The following is a 23,625-nucleotide window of genomic DNA, read 5'->3' as shown; positions in this document are numbered from 1 at the left end:
CTGGTGGCTTTGCTGCTTTTTTTTTTGTAATAGTAAAAGTAAACTGTGCTGTTACTCCGATAGGCTTTAAAACCATCCAGGAACCCAAAACGGACCACTGTAATTTTGGATAGAGCAAAGTGGTGACTTTTCAAGAAAACAGGGAAAACTTGTTACCTTCTAACTCAAGGAAATAATTTGTTTGTTTTACAACTGCATTGAGGTTTTAACTGAAGTAAGGAACGTGTTGTGTTTTCACTTTAGTTCACAGGCTATAACAGGCAGCTTTCCTCGACGATGAACATGTTTACAGTTATGCAGGAAGTTGGTATCATTTGTTAAGTCTGAATGATGAAAGTGTTAAATCAGTGGTTTTCAGCTTTAGCAGAGGCATCGCAGGATATTCTACTGTTTTCTTCTTTCACATTACATCAAACTTGGTGGGACACAAATGTTTTTTGGGGCTGAGGATGTTTCTTGCAAAGTATGTAGCATGCTTCTGAATGCACTGTGGTGCACCGTTGCAACAATGTATTTTAACAGCGTGCAAGTAATGAACAAAGTGGTGGTTGGTGTGTCTTTTGTGAGGAGGGCCTATTTGTGAATGCAGAGGATGTGGTGAACTGGTCTGATTGCCAAGCAGCAGAGGGTAGAGCCTGTTGAGTGTGAACAGTAGTAACTTGATCTCCAGATGATGACGATGCAGAGGGAGATGAGTGAAGCCACCACCAGTGTCCTTGCCTTGCCTTGTCGATTATGTAACATTTTAAGAATATGTTGAAGCATGAAACTCTATTGGAGCGTGCACCCTTAAAACTGAAAAGGGAGTAACCCAGAAAAGTGACAGGTATGGCTGAGTGTGTAATTACTTTGATGACACATGTACTATTAGCTATCACTCTAGATATGACTGTACAGAAACTTGATAACCAACACCCTACTAGACATTATTTGTTGTCTATTTTCTCATCTCCCTAGCGACTGCAGCTATGTCTGACCAAATGGGTGTGATTTGAGAATGCCCAGAATGTTATTTCACTCTGCTCAGTCCAGGGAGAGGCTTGCTATTGAATTCCTTTCCTTTTTAAAGTCACTGGGTGTGTGTGTGTCCAGGTAGGTATGGACCTGTCAGTGTAGTGCGTGACACACAGAGTAGAGTCAACATCCAACTGCATCACTGACGAGAGCTGTGGAAAGTTCACACTGACGTTTGGCCACCAGCTAGAGCTTTGACAAGTGTGATTCATATCAGGAATATTCTCCCTCCGCCACAGTGGATCATCTGAGCATGCGTCTTCGCATCAAAGCTCAGCCTGAGCTTTCAGTTGGATATACTGCGTCTGGTATGTTCATCAGCTATTATTTCACTATTGGCATGTTGGAGACACAGAGCTTGTTCATTTAATCCAGGGGATTTCTGCCCAGAGTTCAGGGAGAAGATAAACAGTTAAGAGTTGATGTAGGTGGTCAGGTTTGGCTGCCAAATATTTTATTATACAGAGCTTTAGTCTGCAATATTCACAGTTAATCTAATACCTTTCAGTTCACGAATATTTGACTTCCACTAAATGCATATGGTAGCAACTTTCCCAAATGTTACATTCCTTTGAATGAATGAGGTGTTAATTCTTAGGATTGGCTAGACATAGTGATGGAAATGGTTTACTGCGATATTGGTTGGTCCCTTTGACTCTTCATGTTTAGTAGACAGTGTGTTTTTTCCATCTAATGCATTCTTTTTTTAAACTTTTCAATTCTGGTCAACCACTGGTTGCTATAACTGTGTTGTGAAGACATGCTGATCGAGGTTAATGACTCTCAGGTGTGAGTCATTATAATTCACTAAGTTACAGCTTCAGACTTGTGTCAACAGGTTTTGCTCGTTCAGCCCAAACTGCTCATAACTGCATGTTATGGCTATGCTAGGGTATTTAAACATTCTAAATTAAAGCTTGCACATCGGTCAGCTGCCCCTGACCACCAGGGAGTTACACTGAGGCTTATAGCTTGCGTCCTTTCTCATTCGTAGTCAAAGACAAATAATAATACCTGCAATACTGTAGAATGCATGGATACGATAATATCCCAAACAAAGAGTAAATAGTAAACCGATTCATCTTTATTAAATGTCAAAAATTAGGACACTGTGGTGTTCTTTCAGTCATTTAAGTTTCACCCTGAGCCCAAAGTGTATTGTTGAAAGCTTTTTGCAAATGTTGCTCGGGGCTCTCTGCATGTTGGAGCAATAAGCCTTGAATCCATTTGGATAGGCTTGCTCTTCCCCTTCATACCTCCGCTATCTCTTTTGCCTGTAGGGGAAATCTCTCCTAGATTTGGCCGTGCCAAAAGGCCTTTAACAAAAAGAGTATACATGACTGGCTTAGATTCCCACCCCCAGAGAGGGTGAAAACGTCCCTTATGGAAACTGAATCTGAGCTCAATATGGTCTTGTGTATCTTCTGCCACACTAAAGTGTTCTTTATATGCAACATAACAATGAGCACAGTGATGCAACATTAGTAGCTTTAGCAGCTCTTTGAGGCAGAATGATCCTCTGCTCCAGTTCAGAGGAAGTGTCCACTGCTATAAACACTTTGTTAGATGCGGTAAAAGCAATCGCATGTAAATACAAATTTGTGGAGTTATATTACCTCATAACCTTAAATAATAAAATGATGTGGACAAAGTGTTGGGCCCTGAAGTGTGTGAAGAAAAAAACAAACCTATTCAAAGCCTAAGTTGATATTTACTTGTCTGACCAACTGTCGGTTTGGATATTTGGTTTACATCACAAGACCAAGAAAAGCAGTAGATCCTCAACATTTTTTAGCTTTAGTGTAAATATACTAGCGATTAATTGACCATCCAAAGGTTTTTGGTGATTGATCATTCATTGATTAATCGACAAATTGTTTCAGAGCTACACATTATAAAAAAACACATCTTACAAAACATTGTTATATTACAGTGTTATATTAGACTACATTATTTTTGGTGTACAGATTTAATCCCATAACTGCGTGTGTGTGTGTGTATGAGCCAATGGATAAACCTGTCTAGGAAATTTGGATGCTGCTTCTTCTAGTCTGTAAAACTTGACACCGTGCTCTTTGTTGGTATGTAGGAATGCAAGTCGTGTACCTGTCCATTGTGTTAGTCGGAAGTTAAGCGCATTTCACTTCGAACACCTTTTAGTACCAGTTTCTATTCTCCTCGCGCTGACGACCTGCTGTGCGGCTAATGCTGACCTTGAACAATAGAAAGGACTTCATGACTAGAATTCTTCTGTGTGTTTTGTATTGTGCTGCCAGACTGCCGTTGCCTCAAAGGCAGCGAGATGTCACCAGAACAGAATTCACCTTTTATGTGAGTTGGCAGCTACCCAACAGTACTTTTGTGTGATGGTGAGTTTTCATGTTCAGCACTTTGTTTTATGTGAGCAACAGTTCAGTCTTAAAACCTCATCAGTGTCCCATTAAGCACAGCCCATGAGTGTGCCACTTATCCTCACCACCACCGTGTGTTGTTTTTCTTCTTGTCCGCTTTGCCGCATACTTTCACCATCCGTTCACTTTTACATTATCCACCACTAGCGCTTTTATGATGTTTACGCTGAGACTTAGCAGGGTGCTTGGTTGATAATGGCTGCTCTATAGGAGAAGCTGCAGAAGCTGATGGACCTAATTGACACCCCCAGCAGCTGGGAAACTTTGGTGCGGCTGCTCCCTGTCATTATCACAACTCTATTTACTTCTGGAGGCCATCGCAATTAAAAGACCCTAATGATGGCGAGCCTAGTACCCCTGCTAATAGGCCCAGCCTGTTAATGGCTTACTGGGTCGGCACTGCGTGTCCCAAAAACTTGTGGAATGTGCAGCCGAAGAAATGTGTTTGGAGGGATTTAGGGCAGTAATGTGGCTGCTGTCCTAGATCCACTTTTACTTTGGTCCGTCATGTCTTTTTAGAAACTTATGAAATCCTTGTAATCATTGACAGACTTATCACTTCATTTATAGACATTGAGTGAGATTATTTACATTCCAATGTTGGCCACAATATATATTTCTGCCTGGTAAGCAGTGCTTCGGGTCAACCTGAACTTTCAAGTATCGTAAACTTTGTATTGTGATCATCAAATATTAACTGATACAGTATGTATTCAGAGGTACAAAAACATGGTGAGGCTGTAATTACGTGACTATCTATTTCGCTCAATGTGTGCATGCTTTTCTCTAAACTTTAAAATAATAGCAATGACTGGCGATGACAATAAATATATTACCCAAAGGTCAAAATTACAGTGTAGTTGTGTTTATGGCCAGGAAAACAAATGCAGCGTTGCATTGTGTCTCTGTAGAAAGCAACAGTCAACTATTAGGTGTAAGTCCTGCATTTACTTTCAGAGGTTGATGCAACACCAAGCCTCGTTTGAGTTGTGAGTTAAGCAACATATGATTTTAAATTGTTTGGGTGTAGACCTTTTTTTTTTTTAGGGAGAGCGGCGTAATGTATACTTAAAATAGCTTATGTCACTGTCTACATGTGCACCTATATATTACTTGTAACACCAATGTCTTCATCTATAATAAATGCAGTCTCAGACACAGCAGCTGCGTCTGTATGCGTGCATTGTGCAGGTGTTGATGAGCTGTTTATGGACCTGTAAGTGTTCATCACTTAACGCCACAGAGCTCTTGTGTCTCCGCATGCAGTCTTTCAACAGACGAGCTTCATCTTCAGCGGTGAGCAGTCGGAGTAAACTGGCAATTAAATCACATCTTATCCTCAATCTGGAAAAAGCATCATCAGCATAACTATTTCAATGTCTTAAAGTGTGTTCTGCTCCTGTTTGGGCCCATTAATATTCTAGAAGATACTGTACATCTTAGCAGTGAGTTTTGGTAACTGGGTTTGAAACCAGAGGCAGATGATTAACTGTTATGGGTTTATTGAGAATGTATTTATTGCCAAAATTCGTGTCATGTTTTGTCCCGTTCAGTATCTTGTCGTCATCATATTCATGTCACACTTGGGAGGAGGAGAGTTGACACTGTAGCTTGTTGGCAGTAATGCTCGAACACATGCAGGTGTTTTGAGCAGTTAATCAAGCAACATGAAGCTTGATAGCCAATGATCCTTGAGATTGCCTCTCTTTTAGCACATAGCATGTATTTACTCACATAAATTATTTTTGTACTTCTACACAGATGAATTGTTGCAGATCTGCTGGAAAAAAATTATATGGCACAGACAGTAGCACGCAACACACTGTCATCATCAATTGTGCAAATGTAATATTTTGAAAGCTCAATCCTCGCCAGTAATCTAAAGAGCTCCATCTGGGGGATGTATTCCTTGTCAGTCTTGTTATGCTGCTATGTAGCTTTGTGATGGATTAAAATAATTAATATTGCTGACGATCCCAAAATAATGATCAGATTAAGGGATTTGTCTCATATCGGAAAGTTAAAAAAAAAGACCCCTGGATAATGCAGTATGATTTGTTCTGCTTAAGTGTTTCTTTCTCCAAGAGAATAGAACATTGAAAACCCCTCACAAGGTTTCACTATACTTTGGCATCTCCAATGATTTTGATTTTAAACACTTAATTAACATTTTTAGAAATTCAAAACAGACTTTGTGGAAAGCAATATTTATACATTTTCGTGCAAAGCCGTACCATAGAAATATGAAATATCCACGAAGGACCTAAAGATTTACAAAATAACTGCATTGTTTGACAAGTTAGCCCATTTTTATAAACAAGTTTTAAAAGACTGTAAACAAACTGTATACATTGAACACAATGGTCACAGTGAAACACGACAAAACGTTCAGCTTTTGCTCTTGCACGACTTTTTGTTTGCACGTTTCATGAAAGAGCATTTGGATTTAATGAACCTCTTTGGCGTTGCTGGCACTTTAGCAATGTTAGCCATGTGTCTTTGGTTTCAGATTCTTCCAATTCTTGTTAGATGTGGTTGTACAATCCATGTCAAGGGGACTTAGGCCTGTGTAAGTGAAATGTGGCTGGAGATGAAAGGCGGCATGCAAATGTTCACCGTCTTCACCTGTTGCTCTAATATTAAGTCTGGCTAGCAGAAACACTTTGACGTGCACTTATTTATGTCCCACATGTTACACACTCTCACTCTCATGCTTACTGTGTCCCTCTTTTTTTTCAGGGTTTTGACAAGAGTTTTTTGCTGACCTGATCACTAAATGGCGCTGACGGTGAACATTATCGGTCCTTCACCATGGGGCTTCAGAATACTTGGAGGAAGGGACTTCAAGAAGGCCATAACCGTATCAAAGGTACTCGTCAAAAGCCGCCCTGTTGCTGAACCCCGTTCACACTTTATCAAATCATATCCTCTGTTTTTGTCAAAACACTGCTTGCAATGGCATGTCATGCAAAGTCAACTTCCTCCTAACTACGTCTCTTTTCTTGTCTTTGTTTGTGTCCGCGGGCTGCTTCGTACCTATTTCCTTGACTACTGAACCCGTTAGAATAGAATGGAAGTAGATTACATAAGAAGGAAACCACTGATTACAGTGGAAGTTGCGGTGGGAGGTGAGGTTCCTGATCCCAGAGTGCAGTCTGAGAGTGTGTGGGTTTGTGTTTCTTTGCTATCTCTCGTACATTCGCGTTCTGGTCCGACATCACCACCTCAGTCTGTTTTTACCAGTGAGACTTCCCCAGTAGCTCCTCAGGCTATAAAAGATAAATTATTGCTGAATCATGGCAGGGTACCAGTGCTTCACACAGACTTTTACTTCAAAAGCATTTATTGTTTGCCCCCTCTTGACAACTTATTCATGAGAAAAACACTTCATCATAAATCAGATTTTGTGACTGCTAACCAGTAAACAACACCAGCATGTTTGCTTGTCTCAAATATCAAACGGATTCTCTGAAGTGATGGGGATTCTTGCTGAGAGAGAGAAACTGTATCACTGAAATTGGTTTGAGAAACGGACCCATCTGAAGTGGCTTGCACTTGGGCACTGAGACACCATGGATGCCCTCTTTTATTCCTGTTGGCCTGAAAGATAGCTTGCCTCCGTTTCACTTGGGCACAGTCCCTAGAAAAGAACCCCCAACTGCTCTTAGTTTATGTGAAACCAGGCGTGTCCTGATCAGAAAAGGCACGCACTACTGTGGGTCACCACAGCAACGCTTAATTGCCTCTCGCGTGGGCCCACAGACATTGCCCCTGTGCCCTCTTGCTTGGCTAAACTGACAAACAGCCTGTTGACTGGCACTCTATCTGCCTCTATACTATTATATATCCTCAACGGATGTAAGAATGGGTCTTTCATCCTCTCTGATTGGCTCTTTTTTTGTTTTGTTTTATTGCCCCTCTCTGTTTTTTACTTGTGAGGCAAACACTGTGTATGGCAAATTTCATATTTGCAGTCTGAAGTTTAGCCTTTAGCAACATTAGCCACCTCATTTTGCCTTTTTTTTGTTTTAGTAAGCCTGCATGTTTGGGTGTGTGTGTGCTGGGGACAAAGGAACCAAGCTGAAAGCAGTGGTGGGGATGTTATGTTTCAGCCCATTAGTGTGGAATTCCCTCTGATGTGGCGGTATAGCATTGGCTTTGACATGCGGTGAGGCTGGCTGCAAAGGTCAGGCCCAGTCAAACCATCAAGTAGTGTCACACTAATAACTTCTCCCCGAGGGTGTCATGAATCTGTCCGCTGTGGACCGGCACTGCCTCGATCCATGTGTGTGTGAAACGCTGTGGCGTCGGACGGTATGCGCTGTGAAGGTTATGAGTTGTAGAGAGACCGTTGCCTTAAGAGTTCATTAAAAGAGTGTGAGGCAATTGGTCAACACCTTTTCTCATTTACTCATTTGTTGATGCTGAATGTCATTCACTGAAAAACTGTCCACACAGCCCTAATATACAGATGTGTCTGTACTCGCCAGATGGATGGCATCCATAAAGTGTAATGTTCAGGACAGGACCTGGGGCCAGTACGACCTAACTGAGCTCATTCTTCTGTTCAAAAGGTCAACGGGGGCAGCAAGGCAGAGCAGGCGGATCTGCAACCTGGTGACATTATCTTGGAGATCAATGGGGAAAACACGGCCGACATGCTGAACGTGGAGGCCCAGAACAAGATCAAGAACTCAAAGACTCAGCTGCAGCTTGGAGTGGAGAGGTAAGCTGAAAAACAAACTTCCCTGCTGGTTTTAGGTTGTGCATGTTGGATTTACAGACATGCAATGCATATGGTCCCATGCAACCTTCTGCAGCATTGTTCTCCATATGAATATCCCTAATCTTCTGTGCTTGTACCAAGACCACAGTTGCCTCAGCTTTATTTACATTGTTTTTAACATCATGCGGGCACTGTACAAACAAAAACTAGTGATTGTAATCAGGGGAAATGCCAGCATGTACGAGAGCCACAGTGTTCCTTCCCTCGTAATAAACCCTGTTTTGAGATTTGCCAAGACCTTGTTTGGATGATGGGGAGTTGGCTACTTAAAATGTTTTCATTTGAGCCAGGACTGCTGTTGGCTGGCATTTTGATTAAAGGTCCTTCCCAATTCTCATTTATTGTCACGGTTGCTCCCAAAAACTTTCTCAGCCTTTCTCTCTGCATACACAAAAAAGGCACCCACACACTCTCACGCACGTGTGCTTTCACATACTTCCTCCTTGGATGTCCCTTGTCCATTTAAATGAATTTTTCCCTGCTGACCTCATGCCTCTCACCAAGCCAGAAACAACACCATTACTCCTTGCCTGCCCAGGACAATGCCACTGTGTAGTCCTGCCACGTCTTTAATCCCACTCTGGTAACTGTCAGCGGTTCTCAGCATCAAGGCTGTTAAGTACCTCACAAGCTCCTGTTTTAACACCACTCATCAAGCAGATTATCTGCTGTATACAGAGGCACTGGTTTATTGTCGACGCATCCAACGACATGTTCATCCCAGACTTTGCTAACTGGGGTTAGTTTTACATAACAAAGCAACTACAGCATCACAGTCTTGTCATTGACCCCGAAAGCGTTTGTCTGGCTTTGTTTGCGGCTACTTGTTTGGATTTCATTGTCCATTGATGCCTTGCGGATGATGTAATGTTGACCAGAGCAGCTGTCTCTCTGTGATCCTGTTCCTCTCTCTAATGGAGTTGGCCATCACAGTGCCTTGTGGGTGTAGTTTTACCACACGGCTATACTGGTTCCTCACTGATGTGTGTGTGTGTGTGTGTGTGTGTGTGTGTGTGTGTGTGTGTGTGTTCCACTGAGTCTTGGAGAGTTTTTTTTTTTTTTGGAAAGTGCTGTTGCTGCAATAGCAAATGCCATATGAACCTGAGTTTGGCTTGACTGGTAAAGCATCTGGTCAATATTGCGTTCTTTAATATTTAATTTCTCATAATAGAGAGGTAGTCTTACGATGCACATTTTTGAAGAATCTGCCTCAGGCAATTTAACTGCAGGTCCTCTTGATGACAGCTGTTCACAGTGTGTGTGTGTGTGTCAGTTATCATTTTCACCGGAAGCAAATAATTTTTCTGTGTTGAAGACGTGTGAACAGAGTAGACCAGACACTGATCTGATCACTGAACTTTAACTCATCTCCCTTCTTTTTTAAAAGTGGAAGTTTAAAGCACAGGGGGAGCATTTTTCAGGCGGGCAGTTCCTAATTCAAAACTATTAGTTTTTCAGACCTGTCACATTGATATATCTCCTACGGGAAGACATGTCTTACAGCTGCTGTATCAGTTTTCGTCTTCTTGCCATCTCTTCTACTTAGTATGTGGAGCCCAGGCCACGAGAGGTGTGTTTCTGGGTGATTTACCACAGGCATCCAGGCCTTCCTGTGTGCCTCATTACCCCGGGCTCAACCGAAAGCCAGTCAGCCTTTGGCCCTGCAGCCAGGGGGGCACTCTGTGTTTGAATTGGCACCTATAGCCATAGTTTCCCCTCCAAATTCAATGAAGGAATTGCTTACAGAATGTGTGTTCTATTTAAGAAAGTAAAGCAAAAGTGACTGGTTGGAAAGATGAGATCCATCGGGAGAATTATTTTAGAACGGAGTCTGCAGTACTCGTCTCCTGCAGTAATCTCTAAGATTCATGGGAACATACTGATGGATGCATGCAAGTACATTTAGCTAAAGGGATGTCAAGAATCAGTTTTTTTGTTTGTGCAAGTTCAGACAAAAAAAAAAAAAAGAAGTTTGTCCAGACAACAAACACAAAACTTCCTCACTGCCTGAGTTGATTGCCTTTTTTTTTTAGTTCAGCAGTGACGAGATCAGACTTTATCCCACATGCTACACAGACGGAGACCGAATCTTTGGGTAGTCGGATATTATCAGTGTTGACGGTCATTTGATCGCTGTGGTTTTCTGTATTTCAAGACCTGAACCTCCCGGTCCTGGACAGACCAACGGCATCAGCACCCCTGAGCAGCTGACCGGACGCTTCCAGGTCAGAGTTGCAGCTTTACAGGAGCTTTAATCGGTCTACAGTTTGTCTTGATTACTGCACATCAAATAGCAAAATGATGTCCAGAGCAGCATTCGTCATATCTTTTCTTTTCTCCGGCCTTGCTTTGGGCCTGTTTTTTATGTGGATAATGTCTTGTTTTGACTACACAGGCAATGCTGTTTAATTTCTACTAATGCATGTATGACGCATCTGTTTATTACATATCCGCTTCTTTCACTGTCCTCAAGATGTAATCAATATAAGACGTTGTGGGGATTTAGTACTTGTGCCTGTATTGTATTGAGATCATAATAAATCCCAAAGCACCACCTATAATACATGGTGATACTGAATACAAAGTCTGTAGACCTTTTTATATTATGCTTCTCACTTAAGCCGTTTACTACTTGTTTGGCAAAAATGCATTTCTAAAAATCAAGGTACTTTCAACTGATGATGTAATAACATTCCTGTGATGTTTTGTAGGAGGCAGTGATAGTGAGTAGAGATGAGAATCAGAACTACAAAGAGTACACCATTTCCAGCCCTGCGTCGCTGTCCCCTGGACCTTATTCACCTGATCCTTTTCCTACCCCAAATGGGAAGAGGGAGAGGCTATCACCGACCACTAACAAGAGGTAACTTACTTGACCTGCTGTAGTGGAAGTCAGCTTTGCAGTGTTCAACCATGCAGAATCTGTAGGAAATATTGATAGAAATTAGTCCAACTAATGGACTGAAATGCATATTTAATGACTAGCAGGTTTCTACTCTGGACCAGAAAGTTTGGACTTTACATATACTTACTGGTTAAAAAAAAAGCACAAGTGGAACTCTATTAGTGCGGTTGTTTGACAGATACTGAACCTTCAGCTAGCTTGTCCACTCTTGCATTGTTACTGTGCTTACCAATGTTGTAACAAAAGCAAAGGCTTCTACTGTCTGGAGACTCGCATGTGATCTGGTTACTTGTAAATTACAGTTTAGACAGTCAGCCTTTTAGCATGAACAGGTTCGAAGATAAAGTCCGAGGGCTTTTTAAGTTTGACATTTTAGATGCACAGTTGAGTCTCTTTTCATAAACCTGTCCATTCACTATCTCCAATAGGCTTATATGTGGACAAAGGGTTGCAACAAGTGCTCTCTTGACTCCACAACAGGCCCAGAGTCAATAGGTTGGGCATAACAGACAGAAAGTGGAACCATGGGATTGTACTGTAGTAACAAAGGATATGCACAGGATATCACATTCCACCGTTTGCATTCACTTTGACAAAAGGCAGAATGTGGAATGTTCACCGCGCCACTCTCTCTCGGAGCATGGCCATTTGATTTCATCCTGGACAACTTTAGTAGGTCAGTTAAAACTTGGATATCCTCCTTCGTCTGGGCTGATGAAGCTTCCTGCTACACAATTTCCCTCTTGTTGACTAGAAGTTCAAGTGTTATAAATCAATGTTCCATTTTATATTATTAAAATGACAGAACAATATAATGATAAATGTATGCAGTACATCAATCTGTTATTTCAATTTTTATTCTGCTTCATTTCCTTCAAAATAAAGTATTCTGTCACACCAAAGACGAGTTTGTACAGATCCCCATGGGGAACCTGCAGTACTATAATTATATATGAAATATAATAATTATGACAAGGACAATATGCATATCATCTTTTATCACGGTACATGTCCTTTTATATAACAATATTGTGTGGTATTTTTTTATTTATTATAAATAAAAAACGACCAGTCAGGAATGTTTATTTAGGATAATCCAGCAAACTGCTATTCAAATTAAAGCATTTAGTTAGTCATATTAAATCCAAAATTGTTTGCCCTGCTTATTGATTTTGCTAAATTTTCCATGATAGCCCAATACGTCCACAGGACTCGTTCTGTTATTGTTGGAAATTTGAAAAAAAATATTGTGTAATTTTGGTGCTATTTTTATTATAAAAAAGAAGGAAAACATGCCTTTTAAACCTGCTGGCAGGTTGTGGGTTTCCGAGGGATAATTCACTACCGCATACAATTGAAACATTCCCAGAAAGATTTGTCTGTCTCATATTATATTTTGCCTACTCTAAAATCACACATGTATGGTTATCTCTCTGTGACAGTGTCCAGCTGCGTCCATGGTCTCCAGAGGAAAAGAGTCACAGGCTGTCCAGGCCGCTGTCACAGGTTGGTTTCTGTTTCCTTAAACCAGACAAACTCTCTATTCATTCCTTTTGTAAGTGCTGCTTTTGAAGTTTTCATCTTAGCTTGTTTAGTTGTTAACCGTTCACCCCGCTAAAGAAAAGCAGCTAAATTCCAGCCATAAAATGTTCAAATTTAATTAGATGGGGACGATTAGTTCTTAGTGAGCGTGAAATGACGCTGTCCTCCAACCAGAATCAAGAGAGGTTTGTTGTGTTCCTGTCTTTCTACAAACACTGCTGTAAACGTATATTCGCTACTTTGTACTTAACTTAAATCAGTGATTCTCAAAGTGGCGTTTGTAGCACTCTGCCAGGCGTCTGTGAAAAGTCTTCAGATTAATTTTAATTTTCACTTTTTTCAAATGTGTTTTTACAAAAGGTTTTATAGTTCAACAAATAATATTCTCTTGTTGTAAATCTAATCTAACAAATCTACAACTCTTCTCAATCTTCATTCAAGTCTGGTACATTTCTAGTACATCTCTCTTGTGGTGTTCTTTCACAAAACTAAAAGCTGAAAATTAGCTACGTCAGATTATTCCAAGGGATGTACTTGAGGGGATCCCCAGTAATTTAAAATGAGGATTTACTTGATATCATGTAGATTTGAGATCTTGGAAGAGTACAGTATACTAAACAAATGTTTATATGTATGTTGGATCCATACATATGTAGCTGCAGTTTTAGGCTGCAGCTCACTTTGTCAGTGCAGCTGAAGGTTGTTGTAGTCGTCTGTAGATCTGTATTTATTTCCACTGCACTGTCGCAGTCTGCAAGAATAACATGTCTGAGTTCTTAGCCTTTCCTCTTGAATTGTTACTCTCTGATGCCAGAGAAGATGCCCAACAAAAGATTTGTGAGCTCAAGTGTACTGTATGTGTGGACTTAACAGTAAAGGCCGGACACAGACAGGGTTTGACATTTTTATAGCAGGGAGTGTATAAACTACAAAGGTCAGTCTTTGAAATGATCTGACATTAAGATGAACAGCCGTCTGGAGCCAAAAAAATAATAATACTTTCCTTCAAAACAATGGCCTAAACCTTTAGTTGTCTGAATGGATCATAAGCAGTAAAATATGAAAAGTAGTAAAATACAGACTTGGGTTTATCATGAGACTGCAACTAAACTATGCTGTGCTTATTTACCATTCTAACAACAAAGCCAAGAAGGGGACTCTGCGTCTGGAAATACTTCAGTAAGTTAAAGAGTGAAAATGTTGTGGGAAAGTTCATCATGAGCTATTTCAGCTATGCATACATGCTCTGTCTCAAGCAAGGGTCCCATAGCTAGACCGTGTGAGATGACAGAGCAGGGAAAAACAGGCAAGACCTTTTGTAATGGCACAAGGAATTTCAGACATTACATAAAGTTGGATAAATATGCCGAGGTTTGAACTTAAAACATGTATTTGTTCCATCCAAGAGGCCGCTTGCTGAGAAGGTTCATTTAAAAAATCTTTTTTAAATGTTGTTTACATGTTAAATGGGAGTCAGTGCACATGTTGCTCACAGCGGTGTCCACCCTCTGAGACCGATGGCTTACGTCAGAGTAGTTTTGATCTCTTTCACACTGGGAGAAAGATGAACCAGTCTAGCCATGATTTAACTGCGGTTCAAGTGGCGCTTTTCAGAATGCCGTCATTACGTTTTTCTTTATCAAACTAAAACACTTCTTTCTGTCAGTCAGGACCACTATGAAATTTGTTCCCAGCAAAACATAGTCTTTAGGAATGCACAGCAGAGTCGGTCCTAATAAGTAATTTGATGTGACTGCAAAGCCACATGGCATGTTGTCTCCTTTCAAGTTGTTTAGGGCAGGGAGGGTTTGCAGGATGTCTGTGTGCGGGCATGAATCTGCTCTGTGACTGGCCCGCTGTTTAAGCAGATTCAACTGAAGTGAGTGTGACATGTGATGTTCATTTGGACAGCTGACACCCAAGGCCGACAGTAGACTGAAGATGAAGTCGTCTAGTGTCAAGTCCTTACACTCGGAAGTAAAAATTGCTTTACTGTACTCCTCGGTTGTATAATACTATGTGTGGCTCTGTAGGGAGATTTTTAAAGTCTGTCATCAGGCTTAAGCCTTCAAATTAAACAGAAAGCTGTAGTACAAACTTGAGTGTTAAGTTTAGTAAACAAAAGAGTTGAGTTGCATTATAGGATTCATTGTTTTTGTTGCTGGATCCAAACTAGGAACTATACGTCAGAATACCTCGGCTTCTGTTGCTTCAACTTTACTATGAGGGCGACAGCCATTATGCTTTACAGTTGTTCGTACGTACATCCAGTTCATTCTCATGAAGCCAATATCGCAAATGTTCACTTCCACGCAAGGTTGCGCTGATTTTTATATTTAGCTAAAAAGTGTTTTTAGAAAGTCTTGGTTTGAACTGCAGTCACTATTTGTTACAACTGGTCCTTTTGGACGAATGGTCTTATAGTTTGAATAATTCAAGTGTTCATGTTCAACTCGCCTTACTGATATTTTATTTGAGGTTTATCAGTAGATTATTTCTCACTGAAGGCATTGTAAGCTTCTGTTACATACAGATGCTTATGTTTTCAACATTAGTCCAAAACCACAAGAAAGAATCCACTCTGGAGTTCTACTGAGGCCGCGGCAGCAAACTTCCGTATTGGCCGACCAAATAACACATTAGGAACCGTGTTGTGGCTGAGGGCTCCATCTGTGAGCCCTTAAGAATGAACGCGCGCCTGTCATAGCTGTCCGTTGGGGACGGCCTCGGATGTTTGTGGTATTTATGGAGTCGCCTGAGCTCCCATTTTGCTAACCATTTACTTATTTTTTTTCTTTCAATTTTGTCTCATTTTCCTGATGTTGGACTCATATCCTCTGGGAGACGTTACATTCCTTCTATCTCCCTCTTCTCCAATATCAACTTGGGCTTTTCTTTAACTGTTCCTTCAGTATGTTTGAATTAATATCAAACTACATGTTTTGAGAAGACTGAAATTTGAGATGTTTAATCACTGCTTTTTCCACCCTTTCCTACTTTTTTTGGTCTTAAAGCTGACTTGGGTTGCTTGCTCTGCCATCTATGCCTGACAGCCTCAGTGTTTACCATCATCCAGCCTAGTGGATGAGATTTTTGGGTTTTGGCTGACCCCATCCTCCAAGGGATGTCTACCCTGGTTTTAAAGTTGTGACGAACCTCCCACCGCAGTGCTGTGATTAGTGAGTGGAGTTCTTTCAGAGCTTCTCGTGGGGAAATGGCCGGGACGAGTCCTGCCATGAGTACATGGTGCATTATGCTGCTTTGGCTGGCAGGAACACAGCAGCCCAGTGAGGGCTAGGATCTGGGGCCTCCATGACAAGGGCCTCTGTCCTGCCTGAGAGGTGTAGAGTGCTGCTGTATCAGGTGATCAGCCTCTCAGAAAAGCTCCTAAAAGGCTTTTCCACCCTTGTTTTGGCTCTCCGGGTGAGGAGAGTGGGATGCGCAACAGGATCCACCATTTTCCAGGGTGTTGGATATCCTGAGAAAAAGCCTGTGTACAATAGTGGCTGTGATGGCAGAAGCTGTGGAAGGCTGGTGCTGCTCTTTCCCTCACGTCACAAGGCCTGTCGTTGTGTGATGGGAGCTGGAAGAGACGGGGCTCTGGGTTGAGTGGGGTGGACACCAGGAAACCTGATGACATTCCCAAACCGTACTTAAGCCATCATACCATTCTGCTCAAACACAGCAACGTACTTTGTGCCTCATCATGGAGTCCAAAGTTTCTACTTACTGTCACACGTGCGCTGCGCGTTGCTAATAAGATTTTAATTGCACATTTAAAAATGATCACTGCACTGTCTTTTATATACAAAAGCACTTGACTTGAATGCGCTTTATTGATGGATTTTGGCATTTACTCCAAATCTTACATTACCATGCATGCGTAGTGTCTGTGGATAAAATGAGATTCTTGTTTGTGGTTGGTGCACCCAATGTTTGTATTTGTTATGACCTTTTTTAAACTTGACTGTAAAACGATTTTTTTCTTGAGGCAGAATGTCTGTATTGACCGATACGTTTCCCATACTGTAGACAATTGAAAGAATGTTTTTCAGGAAACGTATACAGTACATATTGTTCAAGAGCTCTAAAGGGTAGTTTGTTGAATAAGGAAAGTGACCTTTTAATCAAAAGGTGTGGGTCCTTGTTGTAGGAATAATTCATACTGCTTAAGTGTCCAGCTTACTCCACCTTGAGAGGAAATGCAAAGAAAATGACCGAGATATAAAATGCATTGTGATAGACGTCTGTTGGAAACCCCTGTAGGAATAAGAGAGTTTGTTACATTTTTTTTGATTATAAAGTGGCATTGATGCACATTATTAGTTGTAACTTGTAGTTCTGTTTTGTCATGCCATGATGTAATTGGCCGTGTTTATGAACTTTAATATCTATTCGCTCACAAAAGGAGCAAGGGCATCCTAGATTCCTGAAAGCCGGCTTGAGATTGTATCTGAACTGGCCGGCCACCGTCATGATTCAGAGCATCTGTTTATATCATCAAGGAATGACCACAACGGGGATCTCTGTTGCGATGAGCAGAGCCAAAACCAGACTGCTTTTCATGAGACATGACCCATCACTGGGCCATTAGGACCAGGCTCCATGTCTGGGTTTGCAGTTGCTGCACTTTGAGGTTCCTGAGGGCTGCCTTAGTGGGCTGCCTGATCCTGTGCTGGCATAGGGTGGTTTCTTTATAAATATCACTCCTAGTGTAGGATGGCCAGCTCCTGCAGGGTGACACCCGTGCAGACCAAACCTTTCCTCTTTATGCTAAATTGGGTGGAGTAGCCTTGGCTGTGTGACATGTGTCACCAATCTCTTTATCCAGAGAGAGCAGGGTAAGTCTCCTTTCACACATCCTCCATCCCATACATTACTCTGTCCACTATTCTTCTTGCAGCCTGCATGCCAGCAGCTGGCTTTGTCCTGCTCTATTCTGGAGGTTGTGGTGGACTGGAGTGCAAAGCTGTGGTCATCCCTTTTGGAGCAGAAATAGAGTGTTGGCATGTAGGAATATAACTAAGTTTATGTTTTTAAATTGAGTCAAAATATAAAACCTTTACGCGTGCACTGTTGGTTAAAGATTTAATTTATTAGAAAATCTTTATCTTCAGGACTGGAGATAAATGCACCTCACCTGTTGAGTGGCTTCACCTCCAGCCCTAAATACAGACGTGCATATTGCTTCCTTAACGATGATTGCTTGGAATGATGTACTATTTAAGGTTTGACATGAGTTGGGCTGTTTAGTTTGGCAGGCCGACGCTGTGCCAAGCCAGTGTCAGGGGAGCAGTGCTGGCCGTGGTCACAGTCGAGCGATGTTTTCTTCTTCTTCTTCCTCTCTGCACATTGAGCCCTGTGACTGGACAGTGTGAGGCCTTTTCACATGGACTCGTAGCCGTTAAGCTTGGGGTCCATTGTGGCCACTGCACAGGCGGCATGCCTCTCCTCAACCCCACTGATTGATCAGCTCGCCTTGTTTTTCTTTCTCCTGGAGTGGAAAAGCAAACTGGGGCACTTTTGATTCCCTGAGCTTTTCAGGCCCCTGGATGCACTCATGGGGACACTAAGCCCTGCTAGTTTTATGGGGAAATGTTGGCCAGGAGAGATGGGCCTTTTTACTAGTTGGTGCTGTTTACGAAGGTGGTTAGACGGTATGTCAACATTCCAAAAGTTGTCAAGGAAACGACATGTATAACTGCCCGTCAGTGTGTTCATGCCAGCAAAAACAGACGGGTCGGCATACTGTATATCCCCTTTGTCGTGTATATAGGACAACACCTACATTTTAGGGTAATGGTTTCTAATGCTGCATTTACTGGTCATAAATCATAGTTGTTTAGGTGGTAAAATGACCTTGAAGAATAATCCTACTACACACAATAAATGCATGTCTTGCTGACACTTTTGATTTATGTTTTTGACATTCACAGAGTATTCGGCTGCACCAACAAATTGTATTACATTATAAGTCATAGTACTATGTCACACCGTATAATTACTGTACTCCTGAAACCAGGGTGAGACATACCATGTGGTTTTTGTCTAATTACTGAAGTAACCGTTAGAGCTCAATCACTTTTTATGGAGGGATTTTCACGATGAACTGTTAAAAGTAGCATCATATTTAGACCTTCTAGCTTAATGACTATTTTGATCAGCACACTTGGTTGTAAAAAGAAAAAAGGGTTGAAACATTCAAAAGAAGCTGAATTTAAACTGAGAAGACGCATCCTGGTGACTATACATTAAAATTACCACAACATACAGCGATTTCAGTTCAACCCTAAGGAACTCCAGATGTCTAATGAGCTTGATTTGCTGCTACGGTTGGAGCCTTGTGGAGAATATGATAATATTCTAAGATAATGTAATAAGGATGAAAAATGTGTTGCTTACCCTTTGTGGATAAATAAACTCATATTCATTCCTCATAATGTCTTTGACTTTTGGTGGCTCTGTGTGTGCATTTGAGAGCGCCTCCCTCAGACCACCTACACTATGATCACATGAGATGGCTTTGGCTTCTGTCAGGAATCTCAGTGCCATTATAATTTACACACAATCAGGTTCATATTCATCATGTGCTGACCTGCAGGAATCATGGACATTACAGTGCAGAACAACTTTGACCTGATAGAGGAAATATTTGGAAAGAACTAACTTCCACTTGTAAACTCTTCAATGTGTGTTTTCATTTAGTTCTCAGAGTGAATTGCTGTACACTCAGTCAGTCATCCTGTTGTCTTCATCTCTCTGCTGCTTATTTGGCCTCTAATCTTGTACATATGGTTTATATCTGGAGCGGTATGATGGTGTGTGGCCATGGCGAACGAATGGAGAGGGGGGAGGTATTAGCACTGGCATCGCAAAGATCTGTCATTTTATTCCATGTTATTGAATGTTGCAGTGTAAGCCAGGGCCAAGAATGTATACGTATGAAGCATTACAGAGGATTGCGCTTGACTTCTAAAGCTTACTACATGTGCTGTATGGACCGAGTACTGTATATGAAGAGTATGTTACATCCCTATTTTGAAGAAAAAAAGATAAACTAAGTATGCCCTAAAGTTGGAAAACTAGATCCTCTATATAAATCATGTGTATATTAAATGTTGGACTTGAAAACGCATGTAAAATAGCGGAAATGCACTCATCACTTGAAGCAGCCTCTATTGAAGCTGTACTACCTTCACTTGTCTTGTTGTCATATCATTATTTAGTCTGAGGCCTTACGTAAAGCAGCGGGAATGTGAGGTGATTAAAAAAAAGAAAAATGTTAATGACATAACATTTTATATAAAACAATCGTGTTTTATTTGTTACAGAACATGGACACAGTGATGCACCATCACTCAGACATAATTACAAGGCAGGGTCCATCAGTGACGGTGGATAACGAGTAGGTTACAGTCAGCCTCAGGTCTTTGCTCAGGACCTCCACCAATGCACTCTGCTGGATAGGAAACACTGTACACTGCTCTGATTATTACCCAGCCCAGGATGTCTGCTGTCCCCCGCCTCATTGTAGCGCAGCAGTCATGTCTGTGGTGGAGACGGTGAATGAGCAGTTATGCCACTTTCTTACAGCAGCATCAAGCTTCCCAAAATAAAAGTTCCCCAAGGCATCGGCCCTGTGCACTGCTGGCCCATGCCCTGTAATTGAAGCTGCAGGGTGGTAATGACGATGATGCCGAGTGGCTTGCTTGGAGCCAGACTGAAGGCTCCTCCACTGGCACTGTCCTGAACATCTCCCAATGGGCCTTGATATGAAACATCTGCTCTCACTTCAAGATACAAACAAACAGGAAATGGTGTCTTGAAGTGGCCAATGAGCCAGAGGCTTGTTCCTGTGATAGAGGGATGGTCTTGCATTTTTGACAGTTTAACTCCCATTTTCCTGACCATAAGCCAGTCACATTTGATCAATCATTTACTTAAATCATATCATGATATTTAGGCTGTCATCCACAAATGCTTTTTAGAGCAACAGAACATTTTTTTAAATTGGTTATAAAACCCATTTTATTGCCAGTATCCCTAAAAGTAAATCACTGATATTAAAACTGATTTGATTTTTTGGATTTACATTGTTTTAACAATCAGTTTCTTTTTATCAGTGATTTACTTGTACAAAACAATTAGGAATACCGGCAATACAATGTGGAGACTTCCTTCATTTCTTCTTTAAGAAATGTCGCTTGCTATGGCTCGTCATTTCACACCTGTATTGCTTGACGATACTAAAAAAGAACAAGGAAAGCACACATTTGGATTTTCATATTTAGAAATCAAGCTGAATCTGATCTCAAGCACCCAGGAATAGCGTAGCCAATTTCTGTAGCCCAACTGTGGAAACACTTTTTTTACATGAAATAAAAATTTCCCAGAACAAACTAATAAAGCCTTTTATTTCAATCATTGTAACATGCACTAATAGCCACATCCAGAGTTATTATTTTCCCTCTGTTCAGGTGAATGAGCATAGGACTGAGCAGCCAGGAGGCTAGGTTAAAGGAAACGCTGGTGCAATTGCTCTCTTGACCCATTGATGCGGAACCTTTGGGAAAGATCTGGGCAACTGTATAATTGTCAGCAAAGCCATTTTGGCTTCATGGGCCACTGAGCAACTTTCATAATAAAGCCTAGTTTATGGTTTTCCGTCAGGTCGACGCAGACCCCTACGCCGTAGCCTGACGCGCACCTCTAAAAAATCCCAACTACGCGTCGCGTTGACACGGACCGCAAGCGCTGTGATTGGTCCGCTCAGAACGTAATTTCCGGCAGTTGCTTTTTCCCAGCCTCGACCGGTTAGTGGTCGTACAGACCACCTCGGCAAACGTCTTCTCTGTCGCCTGCGCTTCAACATTTACAATATAAGCATTTGCTCTTCAATATTGATGAGCTCCAACTTTAATGCAGCCGCTCCAACTTGGTCGCCATTGTTTACTGTGACCGGAATTCGGCTATAACCCCTGAAACCACAGACACACCCCCCTGGTGGCATGGCGGTTAACTGCAGAGCAACGCGGTCCCTCGACGCAGAACTTCGAATGCTCAACGACGGCGTCACGTCGACGTGACGGAGAACCATAAACTAGGCTTAATAAACACTGTATCCAGTTCCCTTTCTACATCCATGGCGTACCCTGTTTCTCGCTCAATGCATGCTGGGATAGGTTCCAGTCCCCTTGCCCCTTCCAAGAATAAAGCAGTTATACAAAACGGATAGATGGAAATTTTAAATAAACTGCAGGTTTCAACACAACCTTCCACAACTTGTCTGCCATCTTTGCTGCAGATGTCTTGCTGTACACATCATCCAGAAAGTTGGCAATTTCAACATTAAACCCTCTGAAAACTTGGTATTAAATTTGAAGCATTTCTCTCACTAAATAAGTAATAACCAAAGTTAATGTTTGGAAAAGAAAATCCATTGGTATTTATTAAGAGGTTAACACAAAAAACTCTCCATCAGGACTGTGTGGGTTTGATTAACAGTGGCCTGGCAACATTAGCAAACAACCAAATACTGGCATCAGATTTGGATTAAAATGTTGCCAAATCCTAATTGGTGCACTGAAATGGCAGGTGACCTCACCATTTCCCAACTGAACCCCATCCACAGTGAAACAATCTTGAACAAACGCATACAGAATTTTCTCATGTGTATAATATATCCCATTGCTCATTAAGAAGCTGATGGAGTTTTCTGAACCTATAAGTGAGGTGTGAATGTGCATGAATTCACAAATTTACCTACAAAAGTGCAAAACTTAAAGCGGCAGACTTTTAGGTTAGATATGTTATTGTCTATGCAGCTCAAGACCAGCATACCATTTACTTGCCCAAATGTCTGTGGGCTCCAGTTCTGCACAGCTTTAATCCAAGCGTCCTCTTCTTGCCAGCCAGAGGAAACGGGAAGAATTGGCTGTTTTCTCTAGTTGTCTCTCCCATCTCTGAAACGTGCCTCCATTTTAGACAACATAGTGGGCTTTCCTGGGCCACACTGGGTACTACTCTTTAGGTTTGTTTATGTATGTGACATTGTGCAGTAAACCAAGTGTTTTATGCATTGTAGCTCTAAGATCAGCTGTGTGTAATTGTTTACAATGGCTCAGTGATGATTTTAGAACAAAGATATTTTGGAGATCCCAGTTTAGGCCGTTACCAGCATGACATGTCACTGCTTAAAAGGCTGGCATTGGACACTGTCAAGGGGATGATGATGGTGGTGAGGAACTGCTCTGGTAGACCACTTTTTTTTTGTACTTACTAAGGTCAAGCTCATTCACAGCTGCATTCTCACCGTCACAGTGAAGTGCTGTTTTATCCTCTCCCTCCTCCCTTTTGTTTTTCTTTACTTCATTGCATTCCTTTTGAGTCTCATAGATCAGAGTTGTGATTTTATCTGTAATTCTTCTGCGGTTGGAGACCATGAAGATCTACATTCAGTAGCCAGATACTTGTATAACAAAGGCTTGGTTTGCATAAGTGTGGATTCATCTGCACATACTGTGTGGCTTCACTAGGTCTTCCCGAAAGCATGTGTCTATCAGGCATATGCCCGTGAGATTGGTTCACAGCAGGAGAGGACATGGATGTCTCTATTCTTGAACTCTGATGATAAAGAATATGTGATCTTATGAGCCTGTGGTTATCATACTGGGTTTATCCTGAGAGGAATCGCAAGGAGGCGTCCCAATGATCATTTCTGGTAAAGGCTTCCTGGCACGCACTACTAATCTACCCACTCACTAAGGAAAAAGAAGAGGAAAATTGGATTCAATTGAGAACAGAGACATTGTTCAAAGAGTTTCTGAATTGGAAGCGGGTGCTTGCATTGGAAATGCAAATCTTTGACTCCATCAGTGCCACTGTGTCTGCATGGAGTTCCAGCATCACCTCAAACTTGAGTCTCAGTCATGTACCAGTTGAAAGACCTGGGTGGAGACACTTCTTCC

At 41.6% G+C, this 23,625-nt stretch overlaps 1 protein-coding gene across 1 annotated transcript in view; it reads left to right on the top strand.

The window, feature by feature from the left end:
- Positions 1-1,254: 1,254 nt before the first annotated feature.
- Positions 1,255-23,625, top strand: part of pdlim2 (PDZ and LIM domain 2 (mystique)) — a 30,937-nt gene continuing 8,566 nt past the window's right edge. The window contains exons 1-6 of the mRNA XM_079222066.1: positions 1,255-1,322; positions 6,165-6,294; positions 8,000-8,151; positions 10,367-10,436; positions 10,923-11,074; positions 12,559-12,622. Coding sequence (XP_079078192.1) covers positions 6,202-6,294; positions 8,000-8,151; positions 10,367-10,436; positions 10,923-11,074; positions 12,559-12,622 — 531 coding nt within the window. The 5' untranslated portion in view covers positions 1,255-1,322; positions 6,165-6,201. The remainder of the gene's footprint in view (positions 1,323-6,164; positions 6,295-7,999; positions 8,152-10,366; positions 10,437-10,922; positions 11,075-12,558; positions 12,623-23,625) is intronic.

The sequence above is a fragment of the Taurulus bubalis genome, assembly GCF_910589615.1.
Source record: "Taurulus bubalis genome assembly, chromosome: 8".
Taxonomy (NCBI): Eukaryota; Metazoa; Chordata; class Actinopteri; order Perciformes; family Cottidae; genus Taurulus; species Taurulus bubalis.
This window is presented reverse-complemented; position numbering and strand designations above follow the sequence as displayed.